Here is a 17,451-nt window from a genome sequence, read left to right as displayed (position 1 = left end):
GCTTCTCCATCCCCCAGGCAAGTCACCTCCCCTCTCTGAAGCCCATTTCCTGTCAAAAGTGGGGGTAGAATCCCTACTTCACATAAGCTAAGCATTAAATAGATCTTGAGTAGGTGCCCAGCAGACCTTAGCTCCCTCCCAGGGTGGGTATAGTCTGAAGTCCCAAAGCAACTAGCTAGACCAGGTCCTGACTCCAGGACAGGACTCAACCCCTAGACTTGCCACAGTGTCCCTCTACACCAATACAGGCCAGGGGTCCAGGTTCCCAAGTGTGGGCAGGAGCACCCCTTACCCCAGGAAAGGCCAGCGGTCCCTGCCCATCCCCTCACCCACCCCCATTGGCCAGCCCAGTTCCCTTCCCCCACAGGAAGGAAAACCTTGGTTATTGTGTAAGAAACCTGGGTTCCTAAGCCCTTAAACAAGGGGTAGGTAAAGAACAGGAGGCCACAACCTCCTGTAGCCACAAAGCAGCGGGAAGCAGTGTTGGGACTTGAGAGAAAGAATGCAGGTCCAGATTTAAGAGGGGACTGTCCAGAAGGCATGAGGAGCCATCTGGGGAGGGACTCCAGGCAGAGAACTGTGGCTCATGACCCGTTTGGTTTCCAAAGCTTTGGGCTAGATAGCTGCCACCTCAGCAAATAAAATAAAAACATTAGTACTCCCAAGAACCTAACAAGAGCAAAACATGTGCAAATGGACATATTAGGGTTAGGACAGGTTATGACTCCAAGGCAGTATTTCCTTTGACAGATGAGGAAACTGAGACCCAGCGAGGCAGGCAGGCTACAGTAGCAGCAGCGGATGATGCTCCAGCATCCTGCCCTTCCTCTAGCCGGATACTGGGTCAGGAACCCCAGGAATGGTGCTGGGCCCAGGTCCTCATCAGCTCCTTCCTCTAGCCCACAAAGAAAGATTCCTAGGGAGCCTTGATGCCCACCCTAAGCCCCAATCCAGGGCAGTTTTATTGGTGCCATTTGTAAAAGGCCTTTCCCATCAGCCTCAAGCCTTGGCCTTCCCTTTCGGAGAAGGAAGTTGGTTCCTGATCCCGGCCCCATGGGCAACACACTTGGTCTGATGCTGCTGCAATGCACGTGTGACACTCCGGGTGCAGGACCCTGTGCAAGTCTGCGTCCAACTATGGGGAGCAAGAGAATGTGGAGAGCCAGGTCTGTGTATGGAAGCTGGGCAGAGCCCTGGCTGGCTAGAGAGATGTGTGGGCAAGGTGAGCAGGCCCCGTGTGCACCCTAGCCCCAGCGCCCAGCGTGGCTGAGGTCCAGGGTCGGGGGCAGTAAAATCAGAGATCCTGAGAGAGAAGCCCTTAGGCCAAAGACATGTGTGGAGCAGGCCAGGGCAGAAGCCCAGGGGAGATTCAGGAGGGGGTAGTGTGCATGTGTGCACAGGCCACACGGTCAGGGACACGGTGTGCAGGGGGCCTTTGGTGAATGTGTAGCTATGCCTCCCTCCCGTTCTGATCTGCATGCCTGAGTCCCTGGCCTCCTGAAGCTGAGGGAACACACCAGAGGGTAGGGTTGGGAGGAGTCCGGGAAGGAAACTCAGGTGGAAGTGGTTTAGGCCTCAGAGCCCACATCCTGTGGGAGAGTCTGTCAAGGGGCCAGGCCATCTGTCCCAGTCCTCAGAGCTGCTGGAGTGACAGTCCTCTAGGGGCGGAGATGGATGTCCTCCGGGGGAGCAAGTGGCCCGGAGGCTAGGAGGTGGGTTCAGTCCTGCCAGGTCCAGGATCAGGAGGCCTCAGTCAGGCGCCGTCCTCCCTCCTCCTCCATCAGCAGCAGGCGGCGCCGGCCAGCCTCATAGTCGGCCTCGTCCACACTGACCAGCAGGCGGACAGCCTCCCGGCCCACAGCCTCACGAAGGGCCTCAGTCAGGAACACGCCCCGCAGGGCCTGCAGCAGGGCGCCACTCAGGTAGTCGCCCCAGAAGGCGTCCAGATAGGAGAGCTCGGAGAACTTGATGTCACACACCACGGAGCCCAGGTCCCGGGAGCGCAGCACCGCAGTGGCCTGCCCAAACACGTCCAGCTGCCGGGCCAGTGCCTGGGGCCGCCGGGAGGCCACGCCCTGCTCCAAGGCAGGCCCGTGCTCACAGTACTCTGCTCGCACCCTGAGCCGGATGTCTGCAGAGAAGGAGGGACTGGTCAGGGAGGGGCTAACATTCCACACATGGTGCAATGGGACTGGAGGGCCCACAACCCCTTCCTCCCACCCCAAGCCTCCTCCCACAGGCTCCTCCCACTGCCCCATGGGTTGCACTGCACCTACCCACATCCTTCCCCCTTCTGGTAACCACACCCAAGTACGGGTGACACCCTCCTATGGCCTGGCCTCTGTTATCTCCTGACCTGGGGACCTCCTCTCCCCTCACGTGCCCCACTCCAGCCTCAGCACCCTGCTGCTGCCCCACCCACCAGGCAGGTTCTGCCCAGCCCTGCCTCTCCTTCGGCTGGGGATGCTCTGGCTGGCCCCCTGGCACCCGCTCCCTCACTTCCTTCAAATGCCACCTTCCCAATGAGGCCTCCCCTAACCTCCCGATTTAAAACTTTACCACCACCACCCCAGGCCCCGGCATTTCCAATTCCCCGGACCCTGCTCCATTTCTTCCCAAGGCACTTATGACCTTCTAACCTCGGTGCTTTCCCTTATACTGTCAACCTTATCACCTGTCTCCCCTGGGTGAGCCCCCTGTGAGCCCCTCGAAGGAAGGGACTGTTTTATTCACTGGTGTAGCCCTGCGGCACACAGTAGGCACTTGATATATATTTGTGAAAGAACCCAGGCATGGACTGATGGATTTGCCTTGCGACAACCGGCCTCACCCCCTCCTGCCGTCAGTGAGACTCCTGTGGGGCCAGCCACATCCCCAGCACCCACCCACCAAGCAAGCGCCACCCAGGAGTCTCAAGGCTAGAACTGGGCCGGCTCCAATGGCAGCAGGTACCCTCTTCCCTCAGAGGCTGAGAGGGTGGGCCATAAGCCTGGAGCTGCCAGGGGCCACTTGGCCACCAAGAGGGGAAAGCATGAGGCCTACCCAGGGTCAATGACAGAGAAGAAAAAAAAGGAGTTCCTCACACGAGCCCTGGAACACCCAGATTCTCAGCTACGATCAAATCCCTTTTTGCTCGGGCCAGTCGGAGCTGAGTTCCTGTGGCTTACGACCCTGCCCACATCTGCCCAAATGAGGTGGCACCTCTGTGCAGGGCACAGGACCCAGGACTTCCTAGACTGTCCCTGTAAATATGACCTCAGGCAGACCACCTCCCCGTGGGATTACTAAACCCCCACTTGTGACTCAGGCGACTAACAGAACATCCTCTCCACACAACACCGGCTGTGAGGATCAGCTATGAGCCGGAAATGACAAGGGCACTACCCACGGATGAACTCATTTAATCCACGAACACCCCGTGAGACAGGCCCTATTATCACCCCAATTTACAGGCGAGCAAATGGAGGCAAAGAGAAGGGAAGTGATTTGCCCAAGGTCGCGTGGCCAGGGCGCTGCAGTGTGCCACAGAGGTCACTGAGCCTCCTGTGCCCCAGAGGGCAGCCTCGGGTCAGTGGAGAAAAAGATTCTAACCCAGGAGCCTTCAGGCACCGCTGTGGGACCTGGCACAAGTCGGCACCTCTCTGAGCCCAGGTTCTTGCCTGAACCAGGGAATTCCGACTCTGAAAGACTGTTGAATAGATTAAAAAGAGAGCAATGGATGGAAAAGAAGGGGCTAGCGCTGCAAACAGCGCCCAGTGGGTGTTCCAAGAATGACAGCCGCCAACAGCTCCGATGTGCCAAATGCTTCACCCTGGCATTCAGCCAGACCGGCCTGCGGGCCAGGGCCCCCTGCAACCCATCTGAAAGACGAAGAAACTGAAGCTCTGAAAGGGGAAGTGCCATGTCCCTGCCTCCCTTCACGTTCCACACAGGGCCAGCAGCAGAGCACAAGGTGGAAGGTAGGTCCCTGCTCCCCCAGATGACTTCTCAGTACCACCTACTTCCTCCTCCCACCCCAAACCCTTCCTCTTTCTGTGAGAGAACCTCACCCTCTCTGTTCGAAGCCCAGGGAACCCTACCTGGCCTTGGCACCTAGGACTTCCCACGGCACTCAGGCCTGACTCCCTTCATCTTAAGAACCACACAAGACCTCCAGGCCCACAGCCTAGACTCCCATGAGTGTCTGACCGTGCCTCCAATTGGTGTGGGCCAGGGAGCAGGGGACTGGGAGGGGCAGCACCTGTCCAAGGCCACACGGGGCAGCTCAATGGCAGAGCCACAGAGCCAGGTGGCGGAGTCTGACAGACCTTGAGGTGAGTCCCGGCTCTGCCACTCTCTAGCTGTGGGGCCTTGGGCATGTGACCTCACCTCTCTGAGCCTCAGTTTCCCCATCTGAAAAACATAAACAGACAAACAAGAGGTCCCTGCTGCGTGGTGCGGTCATGAGGACTGAAAAAAGCAACTCACGAAGCACTTGCCCCAGGTCCTAGGATAGAAGGCACCCAGAAACAGGAACTGCGATTTCGACACCCACCTCTCTACCCCACGGCCCCTGCTCAGGCCTGGCCCTCTCTCGCTTGGGCCCCTAAGTCAACCTCCTCCCTCATCTCCTTCAGTCCCGGCCACGTTCTCCCCTGACCTGCCTCCAGTCCCAAAGGCAGTGCCCCAGCAGGAGGCTTACTCACTCACACGATGACCTGTCTACGTCCTCTGCCCAGAACAGCCCCACTCACCCACCAAGGCCCAGTGCACAGGACCACACATCCCGAGCCCGTGAAACCCTCCCAGATTGCCTTTCTCCTCCGCGCAGGTTGGTGCTCAACCTGCGGCAGAAGCTCTTCAGAGCCTGCCCCGACATAGGAGATGGAAGGATGATAGGACCAGGATGGACTACCGTGGGCCCCATCTGTTCTTTCACCCAACAGATCTATTTATGAAGTGCCAGGAATGTGGGGTGACATGTATGCCCCGCCACCAGTGAGCCTGCAAGATACGGAACCCCAGTTAGGGAACACCTCTCATGGGACAGGCCCTACTCAAGGGCTCTCCCGATCTTCGGCCCTAAATCCTCACAGCATTTTCCTTATCCCCACTGACAAATGAGGAAATCCATCCCCAGACCGCAGTCCATCCTCGGGTCTGTAACACAACAGCATGGCACACAGCGGAAGAGGACACGGAGACTCCACAAGGGAAAAGGAGAAGACCTGCGTTACCAGCCCCGGCCAGGAATCAGTGGCACCAAGCGCCATCTCTCCTTTAGTCCTCACCAAGATGATCAAAGAACAATAGGTGACATGTATATAGTATTTATTGCAGACTGGCGCACACGTCACATCTGCTGACCCTTTGATTCTCCCTGCAACCTTATAAGGCAGTGCTGGTACCTCCTTTCTGCAGATGGGGAAACTGAGGCACAGAGGATGAATCATCTGCCCAAGGGCACATAGGCAGGAAAATGGCAGAGCTGGAATTCCAACCAGGGTGCCAAACTCCAGAGCCCGAGCTCCTAACTACCCCTGTCCTGTTTGCTGCCTCTCACACAATGGTACCCAGAAACCTAGAATTAAAAGACACCCCAAGGGCCACGAGAAAAAATTAGAGACAGCAAGGTGTAATTTAGATGGCAACGATTAGATGGAACCTCTCTAGGAAATGACACTGGAAGTAAAATGTGAAGAACAAGTAGGTCGAGAATGAAAAACAAGGCGAAGGAAGAGCAGCATTCCCAGAAGAGAGAACGGCCCACATCAAAGTCCAGAAGCAGAAAATGAACTTGAGGCGTTCACAGGCTGGGGGCCAGGGTGGCTGGACCACGTGGAGGAGAAGGGCACCAGGGGATGACTGGAGGGACGGGGCGAACCCGGCGGGGCAGGGAGTCCAGGGCCTCCCAATGTGACCACATCCCTCCGCACCTCAATGGCCTCCTTCGTAACACCTCACCCCAGCACCTGCTTTCGTGAGGTCGCTTTGGGGATTACACAGCTGGACGCAAGTAAAGAGCAGAGGCCAGTGCCTGGCACATAACGAGCCCTCCGAGGGCCTCAGGAAGGACGTGAGCTCACAGCGAGATGACTCCGGCTGCACTGAGGAAGCGGCAAGGCGGTCAGGAACAGAGCCAGGGCAGGGGTCGGGGAAGGCCGCAAGTCCAGGACAGACGCAGCAGACACGGAGAGAAGTGGATGGACCGGCCCAGGTGTGTCCGTGACAAGCAAGGTGGGAAGAGCATCTGGCCCCCGTGTGACCTGAGCTGGGGGCTGGCTGAATTGCTTCCTCTAGCCAGGAACACCTAGCATTTAGCAACAGTCCCTCCTCCACTTGGGCAGCTGTGCAGAAAGGCTCCCTGTCCCCAGGGCAGAGGGTATGGCGATACCTTCTTCATGAGGAGAGCTGCTCTTGCTCCTGCACTCAGGTGGGCCCCAGCCCCCTCTTGTCCCCCAACCCCACACCTCATCCCTCTCTCTCTTCCAGGGCAGAATGAGATGCTGAGGGAAACGGGCGGGGATTCCCAGTGGGGTCTAGGGAAGGGACAGGCACAACGGGGAGAGAGGCGGCCAGAGCGCTCTGATGGAAAGACCCCTGCCACTCCACGGCCAGCACCACCCTCCTCTGGACAACACTGGCACCCATCCCTTGCTTTAGTCTTTTCCCTGGGACGCAGCTAGCATCACCGTGTCAAATGTAAGATTCTACTGAACTAACAGATTGAGGCAATGAGGAGACGTCCCCACCAACGTCAGGGAAAGATAAGCAGCCCTTCACTACCTGCTTCCTGATGGAAGGCCACAAGACCACCTGGGAAGTGAGCTTGAAAATGAAACATCACACTAAAATCTGATCAAGCCTCTCCAGACCAACCACCGATTTTCAGGAAACACAGACGATAGGGGACCATATCAATCAACTCGACTGCAGGATGCAATCGCCAAAATCCAGTCTTCAGGAAACACGACAGGACAACCACTTTCAACAAATGTAAGACTAGGGGAATGGGGGGACAGAGAATTGGGCATGGCGGGGGAAACCTCAGAGATCAGGAGGGACTTAATGAGAGCCAGCACTAGGGCGCCTGGGTGGCTGAGTCGGTTAAGTATCAGACCTCCCCTCAGGTCGTGATCCCAGCATCCTGGGATCGAGCCCCACATGGAGCCCCACATCGGGCTCCCTGCTCAGTGGGGAGTCTGCTTGTTCCTTTGCCCCTTCCCCTCCTCCTGCATGCTAGCGTTCTCTCTCTCTCTCAAATAAATTAAATTTAAAAAGACAGAGCCAGCACTTCTGAGACAACTGGACATTAGAGCACTGACTGGACATCTGACAGTAAGGAACTCAATTTTTTCGGTGCGGTAATTTTTTAAAGAATTCTGATCTTTCAGAGGTACACAGTGAAAAATCCACAGATGAAATAACAGGACCCCCGAGAGTGACTCCAAAACACCGTGGATGGTGCAACAGGATCACCCGCGAGCTGACAAGGGCTGAGGCGCAGTGAGGGGGGAGGGGTCATCACGCTGGTGTGCCTCCTCTGTACCTTCTCCACAGAAAACAGGGGAAAAAGCAAAGCTCATCCTGTCACTCAAATCCTCTGGGGCTTTCCATCACATGCGGCAATGAAATCCCTGGCCCATGGCCCTGCAGGACGAGCCCCCCACCTCTCCTGCACTGACCTCCCAGCAGCCCCCTTGCTCCCCAGGCTCCAGCCTGGCCAGCTTCCTCACCATCCCTTCACCTGGCTCACTCCTACTCAGATCTCGGCACCAGCTGTCCCCACATCTAGAACACTCTTCCCCAGCCATCCACACGCTCTCTCTGTCTCTTCCAAGAGGGCTTCTGAGACCACCCTACCTTGAAAATACATCTAAAACTGCATTTTCCAAGACTCCCTACCTGCTTGACCTGCCTTCTCTTCTCAGCTGCCATCTGAAGTTTCTGTCAACTTTCTCCTCCCACCAAAACACCCGCTCTGTGAGGACAAGCGCCTCCCATCCCTGCTGTGCTGAGAGCATACTAAGCGCTCTATACTCGTGAAGAACAACATGAACCAACCCTGCCACTAGCACAGTGCGGGGTGTCACTCCTACCTCGGGGCTATCTTGAACACTCAGGGCCAGGCAAGTAGCACGCCCAGCACAGCGCCCAGTGGATGGCCCCAAAAGGGATGCGGAAACTCAGAGGCCCTGCGTCCAAACCTGGAGTACTCTGGACACCCTTCCCCTTGGGAAACCCGGAGTTTGGTCTGATTCTCTCCCTCTGGGGAGGGCAGCTGATTAGAGATTAAGCCCCACAGCTGTCACACACGAGGGGAGCAAGAACAGCAGGTCACTCCAGTCTGAAGGAGCCTCCTTCCACCCCTGGGCTTGGGCCTCATTAAAGGTGAGGTATCCCGGCTTTCAGAGGGAACCACCAGGGCCCTCCCGGGGAGAGCTTCCCTCCAGCCCCACCCTGCCTAGTGAGTCAGCAGTCAGACCTGCTTACAGTCCTCCCAGCAAGACCCGGCCACACCCTGCGTACCAACCCCCCTGCCACAGCCCTGGCCCTCAAGGAAGAGACCTGAAGCCTCTACCTGCACCAAGACCCCTCCCCAGCCTCAGCTCAGCGGGTTCCCCTGGGAGCCAGCCTGGTGGCTCTGCTCAGGACTGCCTGCCTCGGGGGAGAGTCACACCAGGCAGCCACCCCCTCTAGCTGAGGGTTGTCAGAGGACACCCGCCAGCTCTACTGGTCTGTCCCTCCCAGAAGCACCCAGCGCAGGTATCTGCAGCCTCGTCGGTAGAGTGGATAGGACGCTCGGGAGAGAGAGAACCAAAGAGGTGTGGGCTGAGTCAGAGTGCACCCATCCATGCCCATCTACACCCCTCAAGGACACGTGGAATTTCTCAAAGCACGAATCTCTACAGCAGCCCACAACCCACCCGGCCTAAGACATGTATAGGCCCAGGCTGGCCTGTTCGTCCCCCCCTTCTCCCCAACAGAACTTCTCCAGGCCAGACCTTCTGCCTCTCCTGCCAGGGCTGTCCAGCCTCTTCACTCCGTGCCCTGCTTCCTTTTTAATTTACTTACACATGTACCTGTCACGGTATGTACTGTATATATCTATACCTGGAACAGTTCTAAGCACTTCATAAATCATCACTCATTCATTAACTGATTTTCCAAATGGAGTCAGAGTTCCATCAAAAGCAGGTGTCAGATCACCTCAATCCCCTCCTGAAAACCTGATATAACACTTGCTGCATGGAATCAAATTCACACTCCCATCCACCCCGAGGTCTGCCAGGCCCGGTGGCTTGGCTCCTGCCGGGCTCCTCCACCCACTCCCCACCCTCTGTGACCGGCACTATCTAAAGCAAGCTTCAGTTTCACTGATCTGTCACCCTACTAGAAGGTCACCTCCCCAAGGGCAGGGCCCTCACTGCTATTCCTGTCCCAAGCACACGGCACACTGACGGCAAGAAGACACACAAACCCGCACGCAGAGCACAGCATGGGCCCCAGGACAGGCACTGGGGCAAACACATCACCGGGTTAATTCATTTTCTCTCTCAACAACCCCAGTTGGACAGCACCCTATCAGCCTTCTTTTACACAGAAGGGTTCAGGCACCCGCCCGAGGTCAGACAACCCATCTAAACGCCAAGGCTAAGAGGTGAATGTGGCAGCGGGCCCCAGGATCCTCATTTTTTATCTGCACGTGATTCCGCTAGAGAGTAAGTAAACCTATAAAAATGTTTACTGAAAAAACAAATGAAATTGAGAGCAAGGGGTCGTCAGGAAAAGCTTTCTAGAGGAGGTCGCACACGTGATCCTTCCACGACGGGCAGGACAGAGACCAGCAAGACGAGAACCATGAACGGGAAGCCACCGCCTCCCCACTGGGTGGGCCGCACTCCGCACAAGTGCCTGTCTCCGCCACCCTCGGGCTCAGCAGCCGGCCGCGGGCACCATCCAAGCATTCACCGAGGCCCACAGATACCTACCACAGGTCACTTTGCCTTCTGAGGCAGGTCTGGCTGGCTCCTGCGGCTGCTGGGGGGCGGCGGGGGCCCCTCTCCGCCGCCGTCTGGCACCACCACTGGGCCGGCCCCGACTCCGCCGCTGCCGCTTGGTCGGTGGGGAGCCTGCGGAGAGGAAGATACGGCACACTGAGGCCCAGATAACAGACAGAGCACGGAGGCAGGGGCCTGCAGAAGAGCTCAGGGCTGGTCTGAGACCCCGGGTGAGCCCCTCTGCTTCCTGGGCCTCAGTGGCCCCATCCGTAAGATGAGCAGTGAGTATAACCTGGCGTCATCTAGAGAGGCACACCACACCACCCGGCAGCCCCACTCCCACATGTGACCCTGAAGAAACCCCTGCACAGCCACATCAGGAAACAAGCAGGACAACAAACCACCTGGGCATTGCTGACAACTGTCTAAATGTAAACACAACGTAAATATCTGGCAAGCAGTACACAGGGTAACTCACGGTGTATACTGTGTAGTGAACTAAAAGGTACAAAACAAGTGTCTACAATTTGCTACATCTTGCATAAAAGAAAAAGAAAATAAGAATATATACAAACTTGCTATTTTTACAATACAAAACACTGTAAAGACAAATAGGAAAAACCTAAAATTAGTTACCAATCACTAGGGCGTGGGGGCCAGTGGAAATGATCCTTCTAAGAACATCTTCCTCACATACGCTAGTTTTGACTTTTGGGTCATAAAACTGTTTTACGTACTCAAAAACTTAAAGATACCAAAAGAAAAAAAAACCCACCAACCATAGAATTTAACAGAAACAAACGAACCTAGATGTATATATAATTGGTAACACGAACTGGAGAAGAATTATTTCAAGTAACTTGGAAGAACATTCTAACTGTAAACTCTCAGTGGGATATACTCCTAGGACAGGAAGAACTGCAAATAAATGGTATATTCATTCAGTAGATATAGTCAGCAGCGGTACCGACGTACTTCCAAAACTATGACTGTCGTAAAACAAAGCAAATAAATCTGTTATCTCAAAGTCACTAATAACCAAAATTTTTAGTGTACAAGAAACAAATCTTTGTAATATTAATTTTGAAAACACTAAGACGAATTTTTTTTGGCGGCGGGGGGATATAGCGTGCACGCATGCGTGCTAGAACAGGCGGGACAGAGGGAGAGAGAATTCCAAACAGGCTCCCCGCCCAGCACAGAGCCCAACACGAGGCTCGATCTGAGGTCATGAGATGAGAAAGATGGGGCACATTGAGATTATGACCTAAGCCTAAATCAAGAGTTGGACACAACCAACTGAGCCACCCAGGTGCCCCCCAAAATATGAATTTTTTAAATATTTTATTTATTTATTTAATTGACAGAGAGAAAGACAGCGAGAGAGGGAACACAAGCTGGGGGAGTGGGAGAAGGAGAAGCAGGCCTCCCGTCAAGCAAGGAGTCCGACGTGGAGCTCGATCCCAAGACCCTGGGATTATGACCCAAGCCGAAGGCAGATGCTTAATGACTGAGCCACCCAGGCATCCCCCAAAATATGTATTTTTTAAAAGCAATTGCTAGCTCTGTTCACTTAAAAGAGCCCAGAAACAACACACACACTCAGCTCCCAGGTGTGGGTCTCTAAATGCCAGGGCCTCTAAAAGAAATCGGGCTTCTGGGAAGAGCTGATTCCAAAGCTGGGGAAGGAAAAGTACAAGCTGAGTCCACAATATCTTGCAGTGCCACAGAGCAGGGAGCCCAAAGAGTGATGGGGCTACATCAAAAAGACAGGAGGAGCTAGTCAATTCGAATCTCAGGAAGAATGACTAATGCGTTCTAACACAGTAAATAAATAATTATACAGGAATCCATAGTGCTGCTCCCCCTCCTCCCAAGAAAAGAGAGAGAAAAAAGGAAAAGTCTTTAAAGAGTGCTAGCTAATACACTCTGGAAAAGAATGAGAAAAATCACCATTTTGTGAACACCAATGACATCACTGGTTCGAGAGATCACCGATGCCCGCTAAACTGACTGGGGATGCTGTTGGGGACTAGGATGTGCCGAAGCGTCACCCCACAGATGGACTAACCATTACAGGGGGAAATGTCCCTTTACGAAGGACAAATACGGTTAGACACCACCTTAACCAAGTGCTCAAACTTGCCCAAGCTAGAAAACCAGACCGTCAGCCTCCTGATGTGCTCCAATACGAAGCACGCAGCATCAACCAAGGAGCATTCTTGCCAAAACACGTAACCTGAATCTCATCGAGCCTCCTGACCCACTTTTCATTGCACCTTACCTTACTTCACTCAACTCTCAGTCCTGGAAATTACACTACACTCTTCTGACCGCACGTTTACGGGGTTTTCAAGTTTCAAGTCAGAAACTAGAAACAACGCCCAGGGGCTGCTGCCATGCTTGTCTCCTGGGCTGAGGGTGTGGGGGCTTGCTACTTCACGGGAGACACATCAGTTCCAGGACCCCACGAGGAAATGATCGGACACTTCTAAAACAATCGTGACATTCTACAAAACAAGGGGCCTGACAGAGTCAATAAGTCAACATCATGGGAAGAAAAGAAACAAATCTGGGGCAGGGGAGGAGTTTGGGCCTCAGGTAAGAGATTAAGGAGACATAATAAATGAACGCAGGGGCGCCTGGGTGGCTCAGTCGGTTGAGCATCTGCCTTCGGCTCAGGTCATGATCCCAGGGTCCTGGGATTGAGTCCCGCATCAGGCTACTTGAAGCAGGGAGCCTGCTTCTCCCTCTCCCTGCTACTTCCCCTGCTTGTGCTCTCTCTCTCTCTTCCTCTCTTGGACAAATAAATAAAATTAAAAAAAAAAACCCTAACGCAGATAAACTCAACTATGAGTGGGTTTTGAGAGTGGAGACCATCCTGAAGAGACATGAAAATGAAACATTAGGATATCAGAGGATTAGTATTTATTTTCTTAGGTATGATTATGGTCTGGAGGTGATCTAGGAGAATCTTCTCATTCTCAGGAAATCCCTACTGATTTAGTAATAAAGTATCCTAATGGCTGTAACTTACTTTCAAAGAGTTCAACCAAAAATCCACTGTTACATACATACACGCATAACACAAAAGTGCCAAATGTTAAAATTACTGAATCGAGGTGGAAAATAGGAGCATACTCACTGCACTCATGTTTTAACTTCTCTGTATTTCTGAAATTATGTTTGAATAATTTAGGAACAGGAAAGAGGAGACAGCATAAATGAATTGGCAGGGCAATTAAAAGAAACAAATTAAAGGTACTTGACATGAATAAATCTCAGAAATGTGACCAGCAAAGCCAGCCACGTGAAGACTACCCACCGTGGGATGTCATTTAGATGCCCTATAAAACCGCCACAAACCATTCCATACGTTGCTTCCGGACACATGCTTCTGTAGAATAAACACCACACACAAAGGAATGCAGAGACAAAATGACCCCTCAGGGCCCTTCCCTGATCGGCCGGGATGGAGAGGGTTCATCAGGGTTCAGGAGGAAGAAAGGGACGCTGCCATCATGTCCACCCAGCGAGGCTCACCTGTCTCCCACTGACCCTGCTGGGCGTCTGAAGTACTGCTTGATTGCCGACGGCGACGGCGGCTGCCTTCAGTCCTTTTGGAAGAAGAGCTGGAGGTCCCATAGTTGTAGCGTTCCGGAGACACTTCAGAAAGAGAAGAACATAAAGAAGTACTCACAGCCTCCAGCCCCTCCCTGGCCCAGCCTCCAATTCCCACCCGGAGATGGACTCCTGCCCCATTCGGTGCCCAAGCTCCCCAGAGCTCAGAGCCCAGATAGCCGCTCCCTCTCAAACGCTCCCTGCCCAGTGGTTGCTATATGCCTACAGAGATAGAGGGGACTCGTGACCTCCTGGGGCCATCCAACCCATGTCTACAACAGCTCCAACTGTCAGGGTTGGATTCTGTAAGCCAAGTCATGGTCAGGATCCCCGAAATGCTGCGCGCGTCCCCCCCACCTCGGACTGCCCCCAACGCTTCCTTACTCCCAAGGAGTAAGCAGGCTCTCCAAATCCTCTATTCCATAGCCTAACCTCCACATGCATTTTTCCAAAAACACTGTCGGCTCTTCTCTAGTGGCACCCTTCTCCTGGTTATCCAATTCCCACAGGCTTCCTCTGGGCGAGGGACGTTCGAAATCCCCCTCTGCAACTAGCCACTGCACCCCTAATGACCAGCCAAGATCTCAACAGCTCGAGGCCTACACACACACAAGACTCCTGTCCCTTAAATCCTTGGGCTCCTCACCTTCACAGAACTGCTCCTCCAGGAGCACTTCCCTCACAGGATTAAGGGCATCAACTCAGAGCCAAGCTAGCCAGGTCTGAATCCTCACTCCCACACTTTCTACCTGGGTCGTCAACAAGTCCCTGCGGGAAGTGGCTTCTTCCCTCTCTGCTCTTGCTTTGTCAGTCTCCCCTGCTCCTGCCACACTGGTCTCTGATGATACCAAACTCATTACTGACTCAGGGCCTGAAAGCTTGCCTTTCCCTCTGCCTGGCATTTTCTCTTCTGAGATCTAAGCACAGTCCGAGTAGAGCCTCCGTTTAAACATCACTTTCTCAGAAAGGTTTTGACTGGTTATCCAATTTGAGGGGGGGGGGGCTTGCTTCACTATGAAGCACTCCCTACTTTCTTAACTTTGCTCTAGTCTCTCTAAAAACCAGCTATCTGCCTTAACAGCTGCTTCCCCCCACTAACATAAGCTTCATGAAACAAACACTTTGTCAGTCCCAACACCTTGTACCTCCTGTGCTCAGCACACAGGATTCAGTTCTTACACGTGGGCAAGCTGCTTAACTTCTCTTAACCCTGTTCTTTTCCCTGTAAGATGAGGACACTAACAGGACTTCCTCATGGGATTACTGGGAGGATATAAGGTGACAGTTCACATGAAGAGCTTACTGCCGTCCTAGCATGAAATAAGCCCTCCATAAACAGTGGCCACAAACATCACTGATGTGGCCAAATTCCACAAGCTCACCTCTCCCAAAGCCATGCCTCCTCCCTGTCGTGTGCCTCATTGATACTCTGAGAGAAGGGGAGGAGCGAGTTGGGACATAGGCTGATATGGTGCTATCCGTATCAGGCCACCATGGAGGCACAGCGAGGACCAGGCCCCGTCCCCACCGGAAGTCTGTCGCCCTCCCATTCAACCATACCTGGCCGGCGCCTCTTGCGCGCCAGATGCGGCAGCAGGTCGTGGCGCGCCAGCACACGCAGGAGCTGCCCCAGCAGCCGAAGGTTGCTCTCGTCGCACTGCCCGCGGCGCTCCAGCTCCAGCAGCAGCTCCAGGCCGCTTCGCGCGCGGGCCAGACCTCCGGCCGCACCGGGGGCCTCGTCGAGCAGGAAGGCCAACAGCTCCAGCTCGCACTCGGTCAGCTGCCCGCCTACCACCTCGAACATACGGTGAAGCGACAGCATCCCGTAGTAGTCCAGGCATTCATCCTCCTCCCAGCTCGGAGCCGGGGTCAACCCGGACAGCGCCATACCCGGGGGAGGGGGGCGGCACAAGCTCTGAACCAGGGCCTAGAACCCACAGAGCGGGGAAGAGGCAATGGTCAGCGACGCGGGGACCCGAGCCCCGCCCCCGCCGGTGCGTCTCCCCCGCCCCGTCCTGCCGGACAGGGCCACCTTCGCACCCCAGTCTTCTCCTGCCCCTCCCCTTCCCCCAGAAAGGAATGGTATCGCCCGAGGTCCCCTAGTAACAGGTCGAGACGCTAGACCCCGCTCGCCCTCCCACCAGTCGGGCCGGCCCAGCCCGAACGCCCCTCCCCAGATGGTATGTCCCGAACCAGCCCCCGGACCCGACCAAGTGATTCGGTCGAACAAGCGTGGGGGCCCATCCCGGGGAACCCTGCCGACTGCCCTTTGACTCTGGGCAGCACTGTCCGGACGTGCCCCTTGTCTCCGTCCAGTGGTATTGTCCGATCAGCGCCGCGGCTCCGCCCAAATGGTACCGTCCGAAAGTGACTCTCTGCCCCCCACAAGTGGAACCGACCAAAGCAGCCCGTCGCCCCACACAGGTGGTGCTGTCCGATCCCGACCCCCTCTCCCTGTTAGGGCGGTACCGCTCTCCCCCCAACACCCAGGTGGTTCCGTCTACCCTCCACCAGTCGCCCTCAGGCCTCTCTGGATCCTCACCGGATTCCGGCGTCTGACGACTCCTGGGCGACGGCCGCAGCCACTTGTTTTGGATCTTTCTGGCACCTTCTCTATTATTACGCCTGCGTCACCTCGCCCCTCCTCCTTCCCCCAACTCGCGCAGGTGCGACCGCCACGCCCCTTAGGCGCAAGCGCAGAGTGAAGCTTCCAAGCCCCACCCCTCCGGGCCCGCCCCCAACCGTAGCGTCTTGCCCACCAGTGCTGCGCCTGCGCAAAGCGAGAGTGATTTCCGCGTCTGAGTTGGGTTTGGTACCTGGTTGCCGGGTTGCTTCTGTGACTTAAGCCGCCAGGTCTTTATTGCCCCACTTAAGCCGCCAGGTCTTTATTGCCCCAAGTCAAGCCCTGTTGGAATTACGCATCTTATGGACTACAGCCCCATCCTAAGCACGATCTAGACGCCCACATTACCACTGTTCCCAGCTGTCCATGGCAAAGGACCACAATAGCAACCGTCCTGGCTTCAAATAGCTCCCAGGCCCTTTATGCTCTGGACTTGGACGCTCCCCCATCAGCCTGCCCCTTACTCCTAATGGCAACCAGGAACCTACGTCCCAACCGTGCCATCTCATGACCCCAACTGGAATCTCCTTTCATCCAACAGAAGCCCCCATCTCTGAAGTTCCTTCCCCTGATCAAGACCAGAAAGCTCCCCCATCTCATGTTAGGAACCAATACCTCCTTCCCGATTGCAATAGGCCCCTCTATTCTGACTGTTCACTTCCTGATGGCATCCATCATGGTCCCCTGTTACAGTTAGACACCCTCTTCCTGACTCAAACGCCCCCCCAACCCCTTCCAATCTCTGCCCTCTAAGGTCAAGGGACCTCCCAATATGCCCTGGCTAACCTGCACCTACAAGTTGGCACTCTGGCAAAGGCAGGTCCCTACCAAGAAAACTGGAGTCCAGGCTGCATGTCTGAGCAGTTCCCCTGAGGCGGGGCCTTGGGCATGGTGGCCACCTCCCCACCCCACCCCCACGCACACCTTAGGTGACTCAAGGTCAAGGCTCTCACGTACCTTGAAACAAGTCCCCTCCACGGAGTGGTTCCCACAGCTGGAATTATCTCCCTTTGAAAGGCAGGGGACCTAGGTCCTGCTTGGCACTGCGTCAGCACTGGCTCTGCTTGGGCTGCAGAAGTGAACCTTGGAAGCGTCCCTCTCTCTAATGGCAATTGTCACCTATTGAGGCCTAGTCCTGGACCAGACACAGTAGGTGCCCGATAAATGAATATCGTTAAATCAACTGAAGAGTGGGAGGGAAGGGAAAGAGATTTTACACACTGGGAA

The 17,451-nt window shown here is 55.0% G+C and overlaps 1 protein-coding gene across 1 annotated transcript; it reads right to left on the bottom strand.

The window, feature by feature from the left end:
* Nucleotides 1–340: 340 nt before the first annotated feature.
* Nucleotides 341–16,269, bottom strand: DEDD2 (death effector domain containing 2). The gene is made up of 5 exons (XM_026482195.4): nucleotides 16,144–16,269; nucleotides 15,162–15,528; nucleotides 13,524–13,646; nucleotides 9,972–10,112; nucleotides 341–2,131 (listed from the first exon to the last, which is right to left on the bottom strand). Exons 2-5 carry the CDS (start codon nucleotides 15,487–15,489, stop codon nucleotides 1,740–1,742), a joined length of 984 nt encoding a protein of 327 aa, XP_026337980.1. The 5' UTR covers nucleotides 15,490–15,528; nucleotides 16,144–16,269; the 3' UTR covers nucleotides 341–1,739.
* Between the last annotated feature and the right edge of the window lie 1,182 nt (nucleotides 16,270–17,451).

Source organism: Ursus arctos, unplaced genomic scaffold, assembly GCF_023065955.2.
Source record: "Ursus arctos isolate Adak ecotype North America unplaced genomic scaffold, UrsArc2.0 scaffold_19, whole genome shotgun sequence".
NCBI lineage: Eukaryota > Metazoa > Chordata > Mammalia > Carnivora > Ursidae > Ursus > Ursus arctos.
Note: the sequence above shows the minus strand (reverse complement) of the source record. Positions and strands in the feature narration are given on the sequence as shown.